Here is a 20588-nt window from a genome sequence, read left to right as displayed (position 1 = left end):
TCATTTTATCTGATATTAATTATGTGTTTTCATAATGTTCTCATAATGTTTTCAATTCATATTTTACATTGTAATAGTGTAAATTTTGTATTGTATATTGTAACATTGTAAAAAAAAAATAATGTAAAATTACAATAAAATGTAATTACCTAAACGTGAAATTTTTGTCAACACAATATTTAAGAGCGTGAATGTAACATGGCGCTAGGACATGTAACTAACAAGCCCCCGAGCTGGTTCTCGATTCCTGAAAGCCGTGGTGTTCTTACAAGCTTGCTCTGGACCCCATGTGACTGTCATCCCAGCTTGCTGTACTGTGATAAGTATTATGACAAGTTATTATATTTCATACAAAGCTGTCTATACTATACTATAGGCCTACTATACTATACTATACTATACTATACTATACAAAACTTTCCAACCTTTTCCCGGTTTAAAATGAGTTTCAATTTAAAATATGGTGTTGCAGTTTGCATGTCCTTTTAAGGTGTGTACACAGCTAGAGGCCAGTTATTAAAACTGATATCATTATATAATTATTGAGCATACTGTGTGGCCTATGAGTGGTCTGTGGGGTACCACATAAACCATTCAAAGGAGTCTGATATGCACACTTTTGGCTGTTCTGTGGTGTTACTACAGTCATTTTAGGTGCTGAAATATGTAGCATTTTCTCTGCTACTGATAATAGTTACAGCACCCTTTAAATTAAGGCATGTTTATGTGTTTGAGTGCATGTGTGTGTACTGTATTTGTGTACATGCATGTGTTTTAGGGGGTGACATCACTCATATCAACAGTTAGGCAGCATGAGCTTTTGGTCACGAGCAGCAGTGTAAACACTTACACACAGACCACACTGTCAGAACAGACTGATGACAGCACCACAGTTCCACAACGAACTCCTCTCCTCCCAATGTAAGACAACAGCCATGATTCCTCGGTCATTCACACCCTTCCCTACTCATAAATCAAAAAAAAGGAAATCACTACGCGATATGTTCTTAGCTGTCAGGTGTTGGAAAAATAATTTTAGTGTGGTTACCATTTACAGCACAGATGTCACACATATTTTCAGTTTAGGTATAATTTAAATTGCCACCAATAAACGACAAGGGAAATCAGAATGATTCGCACTGTAGGGAGCTCTCTGTAGGATTCAATCTAACAGCCAACATGAGAAGGGTGTAATCATCTCCTGAAAAAAAACCATCAAACGAGAACGTAATCACTGCAACACCGCGTCTCAGAGCTGGATGCAAGTCTCTGTTTTCAGACTTTTATATCCTGATAATCACCTCCAGCTAAAGAATAATAATGTCACACATTCAGGGCTCGGTGGCAGAGACGCATACAGCACGTTCGTGCACAACAGGTTGCGCTTCCTATGCAAAAAGGCTCCCTGCGCTCCACGGTGCCGGCGGGTATCGCTGACACGAAATCCCAGCATGCCCCGTGGCGCTGACGCTGCGATGTCATTTGCACCGCGATGTTTACTGAAAAGCCCCGCCGCACTCAGCGTCAGATTAAATGGAATTTGACGGAGCCGATCTGACTGCCAGGCTCGATCTGACATCTGAAGGGAACAGACACATCGCTCGTTATCTCACAATTACCGAGTATTTCTCCGGCATCTCAAGTTCCTGCGTTTACTTATTTGGAGGAAAAACAAATTAACAGGAATGTCTGTGCGTGTAACATCTGGGCTGCATAAAAAAAAAACGAAAATAATCTTCATATTGGTTGTACCTGCACTATGTGAGAATTTATTCTATTCTTTTGTAGGGGTGTACTCTACGAGTAACAAATAACACACATTTTACATAAATATAAGAATGCATTTTTCATCTAAGTGTTCAAAATTAAAAATCCACAGCAATGTTTAAAGTAATGAGCCAGGGCTGAGTGTGGAAAAATAAAATTAATAACTATAAACGCTTGAAAAGGATTAATGTTTCAGACGTTATTTACATCCCTAGTGATGATTCTGAGCTGCATGAACGCTCCTTGGAGAGCAGAATAATATGCGAACAAATCTATGGATTTATCTTTCAAACATTTTCGTTTTAGGCATAGTATTCCAACACAAATTCAGACCAGCTGAAGTTTATAAACAAAAAGAACCACAGAATCAAAAGCACTGTGTAATATGAGGCACGTACATTACAGCATATCCAATTATTAAAAATATTTCCAAAGGGAACAGTAAGTTTAAATACAGTATATTTCAATAGAAATATCTACACGATCAAAGTTTGAAGGTTGTGACTGGTGTGATTATAGAGGTACCCATACCTGCCTTTGAGTCCAGGGAAGGGATCTCACCTGGGCACAGGCCGAGGCTGTTGACCCCCGGCGAAGGCATCATAAGCAGAGGGAAGAAAGGGGTAGATGAGGTGAAGGAGGGATGCTGTGAACAGATGATGCTGAAAGGACATGGTTAGTTAGTGGGATTTTTAATCATGTTTGTCTAGGTTTGGTTAATTAGACAGGGAATGTCTGAAAATTCTCCCCCCAAATCTTTTGTTTGTAACTTCCATCACTACAGAAACCCTTTTGTGCATGTCATGATTTACCCTTTAATGTCAGGCTGGTGCATATGACAGTGGTTGGCTTTGAGTCTAAATGATCTCAATAATGGTGCCAATCCTCTCCCAGCTGAGGCCAAATGGAGCCATCTCCCTGTCTCCCACTGCCATTCTGAACAATGATTGTGCTGGTGTTTGCCAGGCGGTCTCGTGTCACAGAAATTGGGATCAGCTCCCCACCAATTGAGCGCGTCTCCCGTCGGACTCCCCCCCTTCGGAACCCGCACGGCCCCCCCCGCGCTCTTGAGCGTGCCCACAGGGGCTGCATCTGCCGGGAGCCGTTTTCCGCGTTATCACAGATCACAGCAGGTGCGGCGTGAAAAACACTCTCCTTCGCCATGGGGCTTCCATCTCCTCTCAGCTGCACTGGACGAGATGCAACTGTCAGCCTTCCAGCACCCACGGACACAGCTCCGAAAAAAAGGCCTCTTACAACGCTCTAAAGCGGCCCTCGGTCCCGGAGCCAGACGGAGGCAGGGAATTCAGCCTGTGGCCAGGCAGAGAAAGAGAGAAATAGAGCGGGTACAGGGAGAGAAGGAGGCGGTGAAAGAAGGAGAGAGAAATTTACCACTTGTTTTCCAATCTTTTTTCTCTGAATAAGGGGGCGGGGGGATGAGAGTAAATCTGTGTCTAAAATAGTGTTTTAAATTATTTTCTCTTTTATATTTGCTGATTAATTAAACATTTCATTTATTTCTTATCACTGACAACTGCTGGTTGGTATTATTGTATATATCATACAGTGTACTCTGCTTTTAAGAAATACTGATATAAAAAAACAACCACATATAGAATCAAAAACATTGGGACAGAATCATTCCTATACCAGGGTATAAAACCTGTGCTTATAAGAATGAGGCAGTCTGTGAAGAATGAATGAACCTGGCCTCATTTACAATATGTAACAAAGAGTACAATGAGGCATAATTAACAAAAACAACCGCGAGAGGTTGAGTACAGTGTCTCTCTTCCATTGAGCTAATTACCAAATCACCTATTAAGATGCAGAAAGAAAGAAAAAGAAAGAAAGGAAAGAAATAGGAAGTGTGTGGATACCAGTTTACATGGTGGGGATGAGAAAGATGCTTTCTGCAGATGAGTAACTGAATAAGCTTAGCTTAGAGAGCAGACTTTCACAGCCATCACCGTCTGAGGTGCAGTGATGAACTAAACTAGCCTCACATCATGAAAGGGAATGTGACAAGGCAAGGCAGCACAGCACCAGTTCAGAATTACATTTTGTAAGAATCAATCCTATCATCCTGGATGGATGTGATTCTCATACATGGAGTGCACTCTACTGCTATGGAGTGTGCTACTGCTGTGGTTTCTTCTGTGTGACACATGCTTCGTTTAACACTAATGTGTGTCTCTCATATCAATAAAGCAAACTGTTATAAAACAATTGAAAATGAGAAAAAATGTAAAAGTACTCACAACTCCTGAGCGAATCCTCTTCTCACTTGCAGTGTAATGTTTGCTGACAGTATGCGTTTGTCATGATGTAACAGACTGATTTAATTAACACTGGCACAAGAAAAAGAAGCCACACACTTTGTCTTTGAATCAAATTAGGTCTCTCAATGCAGATTTTTTCCCAAATATTGACATAATTTAAAAATATCAAGACAATTATAAAACAGAAATGCTTGACATAGGTTTTATTATGACATGTTTTTCACACAGCTTCAAAGATGTATAGATTTTTTTGTGCCTGCATATTGACATACATATAGAATTAGATGGGTGTGATACCAGAGGGGGAACATTGGACATTTCTCAGTTAGTTAACAATGCTTATATTCCATAGAGAGAGGGGAGAAAATATGATCTGGACAGAGGTGGACACCCCGGCTTCAGAAAGTAAAAGTCCTGCCACGTATTTGTTCCACCCATGCACTACACCAGCTGAATTTAATTAGCACAACTCTTCAGCCAGGTAGAGGAGCTAATTAGTGAAATCACCTTGTTTAGTGAATGGCTAGAACAAATACATGGTATGACTTTTACTTTCTGAAGCTGGGGTGTCCACCTCTGGATATGAAGGTATACGTCTGTGTTCACACCACAGGAAGAGACAGGGCAAAAGAATAAGATGTCCTCCCAACACACACACACACACACACACACAAACCCAACCCCCCAGCCCGTGTTGTGCCAGGACTTCCAAATGGCTTTCACAAACATTTTCCCTTCCCTGCATTCAGTCTCAGGTACTACACCGCTGTCAGCAAACATTACCTTCCGCTCACTGCACCCCCTGCCTCCCTCCCCCCCAAACCTCTCCCACAATCCATCTCCAGATGCATCTCCTCGCTCGGAGAGAACAGTCCCACGGTTTGGGGGGGGGGGGGGGGGGCTGGCTGCTGTTCAGAGGCTGTGGCAAGCCTTGCAGTGAATACCCCAAACTCTCTTAGTCAGGTCTCCCGCTGCTCCCCATTCAGCCCAAATTTCAGAAACTTTCTTTCACGTGTCTTCGAGCCTGAAGTGGCCATTGTGCTCAGCTGAGCGGGAGTTGGACTCTGCCACACAGTTAAGACAAAGACCTGGATGATCAGCAACACGGTAATCACATTAACACTGTTGAGCGCGGTGCTTTCGCTGCTAACCCAGGGCTTCTGAAACAACCCCAGCACAAAGAGATGGGACGGCCCTTAAGGTATAACAGCAGATTATGTTAGTGTTTCAGGCTGACTCAGTATGCTCACGCGCTAACTGCGCTCCACTTATTATACATTACTTTGGCCGAAGTGCTCATCTGTGTGACAGCAAAAAAAAAATATCAGCTTGAATGATTGTTAGAGCCAAGAAAATGACCATGTGTTTGGATGTGTAATGTACACACTGATGGCAATGTTGAAAGTCTAGGCACGTCAATTCACAAAGGGAAAAATAGTCATTTTTATAAATGCTCCATCTGAACAAACTCTTACAGATGTAGAGCCCATAGATGTACACACCAGTGTAATGTAGTGGTTTAGGGGATGGGAGACACAGAGGTTCAGAGGTTACAGGTTTGATTCCAAGGTAAAGGCACTGCTCTTGCATCCTGCAGTAATAAAATATTCAGCCACAGGAGTTAAATGAGTGAAAGCAGCTCAGCAATTACGAGGCCAGAGGTGGGACAGATTCGGAGAGCTTCTGGGAGACACTGAGTGGCTTCTAATGCCTTGCCTTTTTTTCTCCAGAAGTTCCAGAAATCTTCAGGCACAGCCAGAAAGGAGGGTTTAAATCTCTCATTAGCGCTGAGTATCATTGAGGTGATGGGTCGAGACCCGAAGCTCTGCTTTGCCCTCTGTGGATGGTGTCTGATCACGCCCCCGGTCCTGTTCGTCCACATGGCTTCCTGCACCCAGCTGCGCTCTGTTGAGGAGCAGAGAAAGAACGGAATTTCTCCTCCTCTCCGAACGCTCAAACCCAGCTGTCTTCAGGGAAGCTCAATCCCAACATCCCCCGTGTGTTCCCCTCTCTTCATTGTTAACCTTTGAGGGAGTCTTAACCACTGCACTGGTCACAAACAACAGGCTAATCATATTACAGTGTCCCTGGGCAAAGAGGCACAGCGATGCACAGGCAGCACTGCTAATCCCCGGGAGGCCCTGGCTTCCTCGCTTCCCCCCAAATGCGTTCGGCGGAGCTGGAGGCTGAAGGGCCTGTAACCGCTGGGGGGCACCAGCCCCAGTCCAGCTGTCCCTGAATGGGGGTGTCACTGTAGATCTAAACATCAATGCGCTGGTCAGTTTCATGGCCTGGGAAATCACGCTGACACCCTGATGTAAGCTGCTGGGTACAGAATGTGTTAGGAGAGTCAACCAGTTTGATTTCAGCTTTGCGGGAGGGAGGGGGTCATTTCTGCCCTCTCATTACCGCTGCGCTCCTCCGAACCTCCTGCGCACGGATTCGCTCAACAGCAAAAGCAAATTGCCCGACGATAAATCGGCCTCTAATTAAAGACATTAGGAGGGTGCAGACACGTGTAGATGTGCCTCTTTCTGAGCATACAGTCACGCTAGCCGCCCTCACAGAACAGTGTCCATGCTTCAGTGCATGCAGAGATTATACGGAGAGAACAGAGGGAGAGCACTGATTGTCAAGCTGTATTCAGACACAAGCTAATGTGTGCCACAATGAGGCGAAGGTCATTTTGCTTTTATTCAGATGAAATTTGTTCTCATTTTTCCCGTGCTGATGGTGATGCTGTTCATCTGAGGATCCATGACTAAAGGCAAATACTGGGGAACTATTTGAATACACAATGAAAAAAAAGAAGAAATCCGTTTTCCCTGATTTACATTATTGTCTTGAATATAGCCTCTCTAATGGTGCTACCAAGGTCATACTTTCTGGTACATTGCTTGGATTTTTTCCTCATTGGAAAGAAAGTGCCACATCGAGAATGCTTGGGACAAAGAATACATTTCTCTCAATGCCTCATTGAATGATTTTATTCAGCGGAAGATTTATGCAACTACAGAGTGAAAATTATGGTAGCAATTTATGTACTGAGATATTGTGAACGTTCCAACACTTCTTGTTAAAGTATAAAGTGCTTAATAAATGTGGTTCTTTAATGTGGTACACGCTTACACTGGCCATGAAAGAAACGTCCTGTGCTCATGCACGGAATGTAATATAACTGACTGCAAACTGCGAAAAACGCCATACTGTGACTGAATATTTGGAGAGGAGGATTCTGGGAAGACCGACCTGGGCAGCAATTAGTGACCTTTGATAAAGGACTTCGGAGATCAGAGGTGCTCTGAATTATTTCAGATCTCAGGACACTGTGTGGCATAAAAATGACCACACAAACACAGATATTCTATGTTATAACAAGGCATTCCTGTATTCCACTGGTAATCAGTGCTTCCTTGGCTAGGATGTTCCTGTTAAAATCAGCTTCCGGTGCTCAAATGAACAAAGTCAGAACTTTCTAGAACAGAGAGCCAACGGTCAATGTACAGAATAACAGACAGGAACTCCTCTGAGGGATTGCGTATGGCCCAGGTGATACTCATTGGGACGAACACCAGAAGAACAGCAGAATGTCAGTCTCCAGTGTGTGTGTCATATACAGTAACAGTTAAACTGGGTAAGATTAAACGCCAATGTGTAACAGTTCATCTCCCCTGGCTCCACCCCCTCAGTGTGTGTATTTATTCCACCTGTGGGAACACAGGTCATCTCCTTTGGCCTGGTTACTAACACCTAATGCTTCTCCTTTGGCCTGGTTACTAACACCTAATGCTTCTCCTGTGGCCTGGTTACTAACACCTAATGCTTCTCCTGTGGCCTGGTTACTAACACCTAATGCTTCTCCTTTGGCCTGGTTACTAACACCTAATGCTTCTCCTGTGGCCTGGTTACTAACACCTAATGCTTCTCCTTTGGCCTGGTTACTAACACCTAATGCTTCTCCTGTGGCCTGGTTACTAACACCTAATGCTTCTCCTGTGGCCTGGTTACTAACACCTAATGCTTCTCCTGTGGCCTGGTTACTAACACCTAATGCTTCTCCTCTGGCCTGGTTACTAACACCTAATGCTTCTCCTTTGGCCTGGTTACTCCATCTCCTCTGAAACCATGTAGTCCAGTCTCTACTGCCAGAACCCTCAGTAAGACAAGCCTGTCTCAAACACGCACGTTCTGGGGCAGCAGTTCTCCCTGCCCGACCCTTTAATGACACATAAAGCAGGCTGCTCCGACAGGACTGAGTTTGCGTAACCTGGGGCAGTATCCTCAGGCGCTCGGAGTCTGAGAGCTGTCAGTGCGGCGTGATGGATCTGTGCTACAGCTGAGCCGGAACACCCTGAACCCGCCGCCGCCTCATGGCAGAACCCGTGGATTTATTTTCCTGACGGAATGTTCCGTATCGGGGCAAAGTGCCAGCTGCCTCCGCACGTGTCCACAGAGCCGGGCCTTCCTTTGGACGTACCGAGTCTCACGCAACGCTTTAGCGGCCTCACGCAACACTTTAGCAGCATTCCTGAAGAGTCGCTCACAGCTGTGACTGACAGCTTCCCCACAATCAATTTACATATCTATGTACCTGACAAGACGCTTGACAAATGTATCCCTTTTAAAAACTCAAATTTTATCTCGATTATATTACATATATATAGACATTTATATAATATATATTATATATTATATAAATTTACATACACAATGCCTTGCCAATTTTAATTTCCTTGAATACAACTGATAGATTGAAATGTCACACTGCAGCTCAAAATTAATTATTTTCAGTTGACATTGGTTTGTGTTTGAAAGCATTTTTGAGGGAATAGCGTAAGTATTCAACTCCTGTACTCTGGAAGCTCCAAGTTTACAGATGAGAAACAGTGCCCTAATGAGTTAACTGCCTCAACTTTGGCCTCCACCTGTTAATATGTATTCCTTATTCAAGATGGGTATTTGTTGATAAACAGCCTTATACTTATACTGAAGTACAGCCTCCTCAATGGTGTAAGAGAAAAAATGGGAGCTTTAAAAAAAAAAATTAAAAAGCTACTCACACATTTTTCAGTATCCAAAGTGAAGTGGTCTGGCCACGCATATGAATACCGCACATGACAAAGAGGAACATCAGGGTGTCAGTGGCCGCTGAGCGATTGGAGACAAGAGGCAGGAAGCCAGGGAGGCAGGCCAGAAGGCAGCGAGGCAAACTTCAACAAATTTACCTTTTACTTTATGGCCTATTTTACTTTTTTAAACTTTATGGCTAGAAGTACTCATTTTTGTAATGAAATCACACTCCTTGGACCTTGGACCCTGCCGAGCGGTTCAAATTGTGGGACAAAAACGCATTATCACTGAAAAGTGATACCACTCTGCCACCTGCTGGAATAAAACAGAACTGCTTCAGGAATGAGCCAATTCTCCACGCTCAAGAACAGGTGCTTTGCATATTGAGAGATTATCATAAAACTACTGAAAACTAGAAAAAATGGCTCTGGATTCATAAATCCTTCAAACTCAATCACTCACCTGCTACCCTCTTGGCTTAACATCCCTCAGTAACAGTCACAACATGATAACCCCGCTGAGGTCAGCTGCTGCAGTAATCTTTGCATCTTGTCTGCCACCTAGTGGCAGAACCGCTGAAGTGTGCTCTTTTGCTAGGAAGAAATTCATCTTGACGCCAAAAGCTTGACATTTTATTTTGTTTTATTGAACACAGGTATTTCTGACAGAAGGTCAAAATCTCAGGTTAGTAATCAGTATTTACACCAGTGACAGCGGACAGAGAGAGGTGGTACCAACGCTTCACTCAGTAAAAAGTCGTATAGAAGAAAGGGACCCGAAAAAGCAGGGGAGGGCGGGAGGGAATGAGAATGGAGGTTTCTGGGTAACGACGAGGTCGCTATAACCTACCAACATTCATACACTGGAGAAACTAACAGACAATGGAGTTTTTTGGCTTTACTTCTTTAATATCAGTTACTAACATTGTTTTTTTTTCTTCCCCCCACATTTTCATAAAGAGGTTGGTCACAGCAAAAGGCTCCCCTGTCCTACATTCACTGACTGGAGAGAGACTAAGAACTCTCTATGGAATCTTTTGGCTTACCACCACACATCACCCTCTGAGATGCCACGTTCTGGCATCTTAATGATCGCATCTTCAAACTCACAAGAAAAAAGAAAAAGTAAAGAAAACAAGCTTGGTCCCACGTTCACAGCAACTGAACATCTAAAAGCCACTGCAATATTCTGCTTCTATAACAAGAAACACATGCATATGTTAATTGGATATGTTTTGCATAATGTTAGGATGGTATGTACTGATCTCAAAAGACACTTTGACTGCATCCTCCCCTCCTTGTAATTATGTAATCACACTGAGTATAATTACGTCTTATGTAAACAAATAAAAAAGAAAGATCTGAGAGACGACAGCACACAGAACACCTGAACAATGTACAACAAAAATGCCGCCTTCACTCAATCTGGATGGACCACAATTCAGTCTTAATCTCACCAGCATCTATATTAGTCTGAGTCTAAGGTTCAGGCAGAGTGCGTCTGGCTGCTCGCTCATTTAAAAATGCATTTTCTCGCCTGTTTTTTTTTTTTTCTGTCTTCTCTCTGCAGTGCCTGGGAGGACACCAGCAGTTAGACGGGAAAACAATCAATCTGATCTAGAATCAGCTTTTCTACCCCTATTGTAACTCTAACCACTTAATGTTAAAGTTTGACTCTGACCCAGGATCAGTTGCTGAAGGCAAATGCCTACACCAGGATATGGAAAAGTGGACACCCAGGTCACCATGCATGGACCCTGCTACCTACTGGAGATCCACTGGGTCTCTGGTGTAGGTGTTATTTGCTTAACCGGAGCCTCTGATTGGATGGGAATTTCAATCCCCTCCAATCCGCAGTAGACTGTTGACCATCAAGACAGGGCGTGCACCCCATTGGTCCAGATTCTGTATTCAGGATTACTATCAGACAATCAGCAGCGTCTCCTGCCCTCTGCTTCCTGCTGATAGGAGAGTGAGATATAATGTGTAGGCATAAATAACGATCCCTCACCATAAAGGCACCACCTCCATTCCCATTCCCTGCAGTGAAACATGTGCAGAATCACAATCAGCAAAATGACAAGACTGCTATACTGTATATATACTGTATTTCTTTTTTTTTTTTTTTTTTTTTTTGCAGTTTGAACTTCCAAACTCGCAACCTGCCTTAGCAGTGTCCCCCAAACACCGTGTTCTCATATGCTAGGTAAGGCTGTGGAGCCAGGTGTGCTGGGGCCCTGGGTTCGAGCCACACAACGAAGCTTCTCCTCTTCAGTACCACAAATACACACTGGAGATGATGGAATGCATGCCGATACAGAAACATTTTCAAAGGCAATCTGTTTCAGCGCCTGGCTTCCCCTACATGTGGCGTTTCATTGTTGTTGTGTCTGCTTGTTATTTCATTGAACCTTTTTTTTGTAGTTTTTTTCAGAACTATTCGCTAAACCTTTCACAACCGAACTATGCAGGTATTTTTTTTGTCAACTTCTATTACAAAGAACACATTATTTTTTCACATCAGAATTTTCACGCATTCACAGTGCACAAGCTTGCAGTCGACAGAATGGAAAACAAAGTTTTCAGAAGTGTACTGTACACAAAAAAATCGAAACCCCAAAACAAAACATTTCATCAAAGATTTTGACTTCAAATCCACATCAGAGCACTTTAAATAAATTCGTTCAGGCATTAGTTTTTCTTTATACAGTGGATGTATAAAAAGAGGCAAAACAACAAAAAACAAAACACAATTAGATTTTTTTTTCTTTTTCCAAATCGCATCTTTGAGATGAGATGAAACCGCAGATGCGAAGAGGGGGGTGTTCTTGATTTGACATGAAGAGCTTTTAAATCCAACCGATTTCAAATAAAGACGACTTGATTTTTTTTTTTTTTTTACCTCTAAACAATAGTCTAGGCTCTTTTTTTCATACTAACTTTAAAGGCCAATCCTTGCTGCTGTTTTTTGGCTTTCACGGTAGCTTGGGACACACCGTCTCCCTCTCTACAGTACGCTGGTCAGTTCCTGCTCATCCTCTGAGCAGCGGACCGTATCAATCTTCTGGGTGAGATGGAAAGTAGACAAATGGAGAAAAAGCTGGGAGAGCACATTTCTACAGGTGCCAAAATAAAATATAATTAATATTTCAGATAAATGATGCAAATCACCCTTTAATCACTTCGAACTCTTCCTGCCCCCTTTCATTTTGCCCCCTTTTTCTTTTTGTTTACATATGTAAAAGCAAGCTGCATTTATTAACAGAAAACAGCACAGGAACCGTGCAAACATTTTGAATGAAAAGAAATCATGAGCAAACCCTTCCCCACACTTGCATGCTAAATAATCCAATCTAAAGGTTCCCTTAAAAAATAAACTACTAAACCCCCCCCCCCCCCCCCCACCCAAAAAAAAAAAAAAAATTAAAAGCGTTTCATTTTACAGGCTATAAACAGAAGAACAAAATAAAACATATGTACCAAAAACTCATTAGCAGTGAACATAATGGTAGCTATATAGAGTTCATCTCTGAAGGTGTATACATAAGTATCAGAGATAGACTTTATATCCAAATGTGGTATACAGAGTAATGTCAATGTGCACAATATGAAGGCATGTTTAAAAACAAAAATAAACAAACTACATTTCCCATGGCAAGCTCTAGAATGATATACCATAGAAATTCTGTTTCATTTGAAAGAGTAACTTTGACCATTACTAAGGAAAAGAGCAGTTACAGGCAGTTATAAGCTCCTTCGGTTTTCCTTGAATGAATCTGCATTTTAACAAGACAACATGGGTGAGACGAACAACACAGCATGTGCACAAGATCTGATTCCTTTCTATAAATCTACAAACTCATTCCTTGTTCTTCTAGCTCACGAAGGACACTGAGAATTTTTTTTTTCGCGGTTTTGTTTTGGATGTGGTGGCGTGTGTGTGGGAAACGTTTGGGTGTGGCCTCCGGCCCGCGGCGGGCGGAGACGCTGACGATGACGTGGTGGGACGTTCTGTGGGTCTGGCACCGTGCCGCTCCATCACGCTTTGCTCTCTGCGGCGTTTGTTTGCGTGGCCTCGTTAGGGACCGCCTTCACCTCGGCCTCGGCCGCCTTCGCCTCCGCCTCCTCTGGTTTGCTCTTCTCCTCCACGGTGACCTGCCTGTGTGTGGGGGGGGGGGGGGGGGACAGCCGAAACGGGAGACTTTTAGCAACACACGCAAACAAAAAATCTTGTTCTACCAACAACAGCAGTTTCTTGCCTTGAAATGATCAATGATCTCACTGTCACACGAAAGAGGAAACGGACCATGAAGTGCTGTTATGAGAACACAATGAAGACGGTGCAGAATCTGCAGACTTGGCATGCAGGGGGGGCCACACAACCCCCCTGAAAGAGTGGAACAGTATGAGGATGTGGGGGAGACCCACAGAACTCCCACAGGAGTGGAACAGTATGAGGGATGTGGGGGGGCAGATGCCCTCCACAGGAGTGGAATGGCATGAGGATACAGGAGGAACCACACAAGCAAGGATCCGCCTCACCCTAGCGCCGCTAAGCTAATCAAGTGGAGGTGCTGCTGATTAGCTGAGGAAGGCCTGGGTACCACTCAGAGAGCCCGCTGGGGAAGGGGGCGGGGCTCTCCCACTGCTCCCAGCACTCTCCACACTAACCTGTTTGCCCTCTCCACTCCCATCCGCCACCAAAACACCACCCATAACCACTCCCCTGGGTCCGTCTGTCCGACTGTGACCAGAAAAACAGCACACGCTGAGCACGAATTCAGAAGAAACTGCTTTAAACTACGTCCTGCGGGAGGAGGAGGAAATGTTTCTATTTCTGGACCGTTAGAGGTGTCTGACGTACAGTCAGGCCTCTGAGGAAAATGCACTAACACACCTGAGACTGGCCGCTGCTGTTCCTTCTGCTGAGTCAGTGACGGGAAAGATGTTTTTTTATTCGGTTACAACAAATAGGAATATTTCTACTCCATGCTTGAAACATCTGAAAACACTTCAGTAAATGTTTAAAAGCCTGTTTTCTCTGTACAGGAAGTGTAAGACAAACATCTGAACTCTGTGAGCAGAGAATTCCTCAGCAGGCTCGGAGAGTACCCCACAGGGACGCTAACGAGGCAGCATTCATACACTCACTCTCTAACACAAAATACGAAGCAGCTGCCAAAGCTGTGGTCAAATTTAATGTGAAAGTGAAATTCACAAATAGAAAAGGTAACAATCATTACTTTCATAAAGCATTTTACTGTTTCCAAAGGGGGGGGGGGGCAAATCTTATCTACCTGCATGACAGGGGTGCAGAGGGGAAAGGAGTCATGCAGACCTTTAACAAATCAAATGTCACAGCTGTGGTCAAACCTGATGAGAATGTAAAACCACCTGTAGAGAATACAGGCGTTGCTTTTATATAGTGTCTTACAGCGAGCTCGGCACTGTAGCAGGGGATGGGGGGAGGGGGGCTACCTGACTTCTACAGGAAGCTGCACTTCACAACAGAAACCTCAGCACACACCAGTTGGGGTGAGGAGGAGAGAGTTATTTCAGCAATTAAACTGCAGGATGACTCAGCGTCTGGATTAACACAGCCATCCTGGGAAATCTGGCTTACTCACGATGCTCTCCGCGGGGTCTGTAATCACCACAGTGAGGCAGGACAGTCAGGTAAAAACCTCAGGTCTGACTGACATTTCAAACACACACCAACATTTTAAATGCGCTTTCACATGAATGGATTCAACCCCCACCTGACTTCTGAGGAGGACACGGCTGCAGAACGCAGACTGCCTGCCTAACACCAGCAGGGGGAAGAGCTCCTGGCCGGACTCCAGAGCGGGTGATAATGATGTAACAAGGTCTGTTTATCTGTCTATGAACCGCCACAAACAATCATCCAAAGACTCCAGGTACCACTGTTAACATCACTTCACAATGCTGACAACCAGATCACGGCAAACTCGAAGGGCAGGGTCTCTCCGTGGGCCACTCCTGTTTCAGAGTGTATTTACAGAAGACCTGTTCTGAGCTGGGAAACACGGCGGATGAAGCTGTCACTCGACTATTTCATCTCCAGCACTGAATCAAAGTGTTACACCGGTCCCCGGCTCTTCCGTTTCTGAAACCGCTGCTTTGCTCCCGCTAATGGCGAGGAGTGCCCCGACTCCCCCACTGGTGATGTTAATTTAATCAGCAAAAGCCTGGAACAGCGGCGTCAACTGGCATTTATTCACTAAATCATGTGTTGGACGACAGTTTGACTGATGGCTGAGAGCTAATCTTCAGCTAATTAAAAGTTACACAGAGCGGCCCCGGCTTCTTGTCTCTTGGCAACGGACTCAATTTCATTCGGCAGCGGCCGCCTTGACGTTAGTCAGTTACACTGCGATTTGCTAAACAGATGGAAGATCAAGGAGTTTGCTGAAATCGCAATCAACACGCAACGGGAGCGGTTTTGATCTGGCTCTGGAAGACAGTCCCCTTTGCCATGACAACCAGACAGCATCTTCAGGGAGAGGTCTGGCATGTGCAACAAAGAGTGATTCTCCCTTAGAGAAAAAAGGACTTCCTTTAATCAAAAAAAGAAGCCAAAAATGTGCACAAATAATAAACAGGACCACAATTAGACACATCCAGCACTATTAAACATGACCAAATGTGACTTAACATGCTTCACAGAAAGGCCTGGGGTCTCTTACTCCCCCGCATGGATCCGCTGTGAAAGGAACACACCCCCTGCTGGCACAGCTGAAATCAGTAAAAAAATCATTATAAATGAAAGGTAACTTCTTCATCATGGAGAGAGGTGGCAGTCAGTACCTGACAAAGACACCTGTCACACAGAGACGGTCACAGCGAGACGGGGCTCTGAGAATGTGCTGTTTCTCCCAAGCCACTCCCTGCACCTGACCTCACGCTTATACCTCTCTGGTCGTCTTACATCACTGCAGGAGAAAACCTGCCTCAGACCTTGGCCTGACCACTCAACTGCCATACCTTTTTAAGGCTGTTACTGGAGGAAGCAATGACTGAGCTGCTCACTAGAGGGCGCTACAAGGCAAAAAAAAAATCCAAGCTCTCAAAAAGTGCCTGCTCAGTTGTTGTTTTAAATACTACCTACTTATATCACTGGATTTTCAAAGAAGCAATCAGGTTTAAGGGCTCAACCACAAAGAACCCTCTACTGAGAGAGGCACAGTGTGGTATGCTCAAGGCTGAAAATTCTCCTCTCATTGCACAAGCTAAAACTGCTCTGATTTGATCTCTTATTATGGGTATTTGTGAAGCGGGCATGGTGTAAGACTGAACATCTGCAAAAACGTGAGCAGCACCAGAATCTTCCGTCACCACCTGGGCCCCCAGAAACCTGCAGGTACAGAGTATGGAAAGAACAAAGGGCTGGATATCTGTTGAATACACATAACGCCACACGTGGGGAACAGCACTGTCCCATTCAGGCTTCGAGCCAGCAACCTCCTTACAAGCCCAGTACCCTACCCACAGTACCCTGACCACAGTGCGGACTGCCCGTCTGAGCGGTCATGTTAAACAGAAACGTGCGTCTCCATGGTGACGGCATGGGGAGGGAGGAGTGAGAGGCGGCCGGGGTGCTGGTGTTAGTGGCAGGCAGAGCGTAACATGATGGAGAGCACACACACAGACAGGAGGCGGAGATGAGGAGGAGATGGGGAGTCAGTGAGGAGTGAGGACACTCAGAGGGGGCCGTACTCGTCCTGGCTGGCCGTGGGTGGGGTGGTGGTGGTCGCTGCCGTGGGCTCAGAAGGCTTCTGTGCCAGAGCCTCAAACACATCCTTCGCCAGGTCGCTGTCGGGCACCTGGGGCCGCCCCCCGTCCGTCTCCGAGTCCTGCGGGGCCCCGCCTTTCTGGGCGGAGTCGGACGGGCTCTTCGCGGCGCTGGGTGGGGCCTCTGTCTCGGGGGCCTTGGTGTCGGCGGGTTTCTGCGGCTCGGGCTGGTGGGCGGGGGGCGTGGCTGGGGCAGGGGGCTTGCTCGGAGCTTTAGGAGCTTCCGCGTTGGCCGTGGGCGTGGCCGACGGGGCGTCGCCCAAGTCGACCAGGGGGGCCACTTTAGCGGCGGCGTCAGACGGGGTGGAGGGGGCGGCCGCTTTGGGCGGGGTGGGCTGCGGAGTGGGCGTTGCCTTGGCGACGGCAGCGGGCGCCGCCGTGCTGGAGTCGAGGGTGGTGCTTTCGCTAGCGGGACTGCTGTGGGCAGCGGAGAGGGGATCAGTGACAGTGTTAGTGCCCACAGTGGGACATGCGCCCCCTGCTGTGGCAGCAGAGAACTGCAGGAGGAGACAGGCAGAATCGGGCAAGCGACAGAGAGAGAACGAGGGGGTGCCAGGCTGTAACAGTGAGCGAGCATGATGTGCAGTTATACCAGGCAACAGACAGGACACCCATAACAGACAAAGCCCGGAAAAGCAGGACCCGCTGGCTGGGAGGTCATGAGGCAGAAACAGGAGTTAGTGCTGAAGCCACAGAAAAATCACTCAGAAACGATCCTTTGAGATTTTAGACTTTGTTGATGTTACCATTCAAATTAAATGCCAGCATTCACCCCCTGTAGGGTTCTGCACATAAACAACTACAGCAGGTAGTAGAGAGGCAGCTCATTTTAACTGGTGCCACTGGAGCTACATCTGCTGAATATGGTTTCTGCCCTTTGACCTTTTCTTACCCCACTGCCCCTGAATGTCACCTGTTACCTGTATTAGGATCACACAAACTGCAATAAATTAAAATCTATTTATTAATCTAATGCTCAAGAAGCTGCAAAAAAGCCCTCAATTCAACAGACACTTGAAGACTCCACTTCTGATGTATACTGTGCATCAGAGTTACAGCAGGATGTTAGCACACAGGAACCTCCTGTTTTCTGCAGATGAGTAGCTTAACAGCTCGAGGCAACACCTGCACACCACCTGTGCACCTGGGCGACACCCCATTCTGGGACAGTCAGCACGGACACTCACTCAGGCTCTGTCAGGGGTGTGGTCTCGTTGGGTTCAGTCTGTCCCCCTCCGTCGTGGTTTGGGGTGCACTCCTCCTCGGTCCGGACCTCCACGATGGGCTCCTTTGACTCGTCCGTCCTAAAAGCAAGCCAACCAGGGGGTTTAGGGGTGACTGTGGCGATGGGCGTGGCAGCAAACGTGTGCAGGCGGAGTCTGTGCCTATTTAAGCAGTGTAGTATAAACCTAACTCACCCCTCGCATAGTAGGACTTTATCAGATATAAAAGCTTGAAAATGGGCGTGGCAGTTGCAATACCCAGGTGTTGGGCGGTGTGATGTAAGCATTACATCACATTATATTATTACATTATGTGATGCAGCCTTCCTCGCCCCATGCAAGCACACCAACAGCGACGTATTATTTTCATTTAGCCATTTAGCAGATGCTCTTCTCCAGACTGACTTTCGCAAAGGTTAGGCTTGGAGCGGAATCAATACCAAATCAGCAGTGATCACGACCGATGGTGAGATTCCTTACATAACGTTAGCCTTCTGCTAAGTGCCACAGCAGGTGTGAGAGGGAGTCTGAGGGTGATCGGAGTCTTATCGGCTCTGTATGGGGACAGACGGTTCTATTCCAGGAGCAGGAACGGCACTGCAGCCCCTTCACTCCACAGGTTACTGCTGACGTGTAATTGCACAGGTTTCCAAAGGCAGACGCTGGGAGGGGTCTGGCCTCCTGCGCGGGTTTGAGACGGAGGCGCGGGATGTGTGCGGAGCCCGCCGGCGTGTCGCAGACAGGCTGGTGACTCAGCACTGCCCTGCGGGCTGCAGACACGCGTCTCAAACACTCACAGCCGAACGCACCCTGTCAGCGCTACCCCTCACAGCACACTCACGCCTTCCCCGAATTTTCAAAAACCGTTTTAGGGATAAACCTTAGATTTTCAACAATTAAAGTGGCCAATTCTCACAAAATCAGGCTGCTTTGAAGATGCAGGAGGAAATGCTTTTTTTGACAAAGTGATTTCAGCACGTTTGCGTGGCATGACACTGGCAGCTGGAACCCTAAAACACACTTTTGTCCTCATGAATATGCGTCACCGTTTCTATGAACGTCTCGCTTGGTCTTAACAGGTTTAAGGTCTTAACACACGTTCTTAACACACGTTTTTTGCTCATAGTTTTGCTGTTCACGTGGCAGGACACTCCAGAGCATGTGTGTGAGTGTGTGAGTGAGTGTGTGTGCGTGTGTGTGAGTGTGAGTGTGTGTGTGTTCCTGAGGCTCGGGGAGGGGCAGACACTCACGTGAACGCGGCCTTGCCCTCCTCCATGTCCTTGCTCTTGGCGGCGGCGGCCGGCTTGCCGCACACGTTCACAGCGATGCACATGAGCAGGCCGCACTTGTTGATGAAGTAGCAGGTGACGTCCACACCCACCAGCAGCAGCACGAACACCACGATGAGGATCCCCGCGATGGCGCCCATGCCCAGCCCCGACACGTCCGAGTCTTTGGGGAGAAGGGGGGAGACGGAGAGCGCTCACTGACCTGATATCAGTCACCACCCCACCTCCCCCCCCCAGCCCAGCCACAAAACCGTACAGGTCTGCCCTTCTACAACTGCTAAAAGGATTCTGCAGCCAGCTAAACCTCTTTACTCCACCTAGTGGAGGAAAAAGAGCACTGCCACCATGTTACAATGGCACTGTAGCATTGCACAGTATGACAAGCAATTTAAATGGGGAAATCTGCAGGCGTTTGGGCACTGCAATGAGAATGATGACCAGGCGTGCTCGTACACCTGTGGCCCACACAAAAGGCGGGCGGCTCTGCCCTTTCAGAGAGCATGCATGAAACAGAACAGCACATTAACGTTATTAAAGCAGAAGAGCAGCCCTTTCCCCAGCCCCTGCGCCTCCTTTCAGGAGAGCCTCTTTAACTGGGCTTTAGCAATGAAACATCCTTTTGAACCCATAACATCACAAAAGATATTTTCTCAAAGCCAGCCAGATTTTTCATTAAAGGCAGGTTTAACACTCTGTAGCGATGCTTTATGGCACTGTGTAACTCTGTAATATCCCCTACACATGCTAAAACTGGTGCAAAACAGCTAAATTAAACAATTTTGCCCAAAAAAGATCATTGGTTCACCTTTCTTTCATTACATGACACTTATGTATCATTAGGAGATATAATTTCATATCATATTTAGATAAAGTTGATGAAAACAACTGAATGTATGTGAGAAAATGAAACTCATTGAAAGTTTTTGGATGTACCAAGGATAAACCAAGAAGAGGACCTTCACAATACACGCTGACACAGCTCACGCTTGGTTCGTCCATCCAAAAACTTTCGCTGGGTTCATTTTTTCACAGTGATGCCCTGCGAGCCAATTTCAACAACACGAACAAAGGATTAAACCTGAAGTTTAGATCACTAGGCCAGAGAAGCCTGTCAGAATTGGAACGTCTGTTCCGAAAATGAGCTCT

At 45.9% G+C, this 20588-nt stretch overlaps 1 protein-coding gene across 9 annotated transcripts in view; it reads right to left on the bottom strand.

Moving 5' to 3' along the window:
- Nucleotides 1-12566: 12566 nt before the first annotated feature.
- ncam1b (neural cell adhesion molecule 1b) overlaps nt 12567-20588 on the bottom strand; it is a 192676-nt gene continuing 184654 nt past the window's right edge. For 4 of the 9 annotated variants that reach the window (XM_036535972.1, XM_036535973.1, XM_036535975.1 and 1 more), the window contains 4 exons: nt 19404-19605; nt 18118-18234; nt 16856-17347; nt 12567-13277 (listed from right to left, as the gene is read on the bottom strand). In XM_036535972.1, coding sequence (XP_036391865.1) covers nt 13157-13277; nt 16856-17347; nt 18118-18234; nt 19404-19605 — 932 coding nt within the window. In that variant the 3' untranslated portion in view covers nt 12567-13156. The remainder of the gene's footprint in view (nt 13278-16855; nt 17348-18117; nt 18235-19403; nt 19606-20588) is intronic. The other 5 variants (XM_036535977.1, XM_036535981.1, XM_036535979.1 and 2 more) reach the window with 2 other exon arrangements.

Source organism: Megalops cyprinoides, chromosome 9 (genome assembly GCF_013368585.1).
Source record: "Megalops cyprinoides isolate fMegCyp1 chromosome 9, fMegCyp1.pri, whole genome shotgun sequence".
Taxonomy (NCBI): domain Eukaryota; kingdom Metazoa; phylum Chordata; class Actinopteri; order Elopiformes; family Megalopidae; genus Megalops; species Megalops cyprinoides.
The sequence above is the reverse complement of the archived record's forward strand: the minus strand, read 5'-3'. Positions and strand labels throughout refer to the sequence as shown.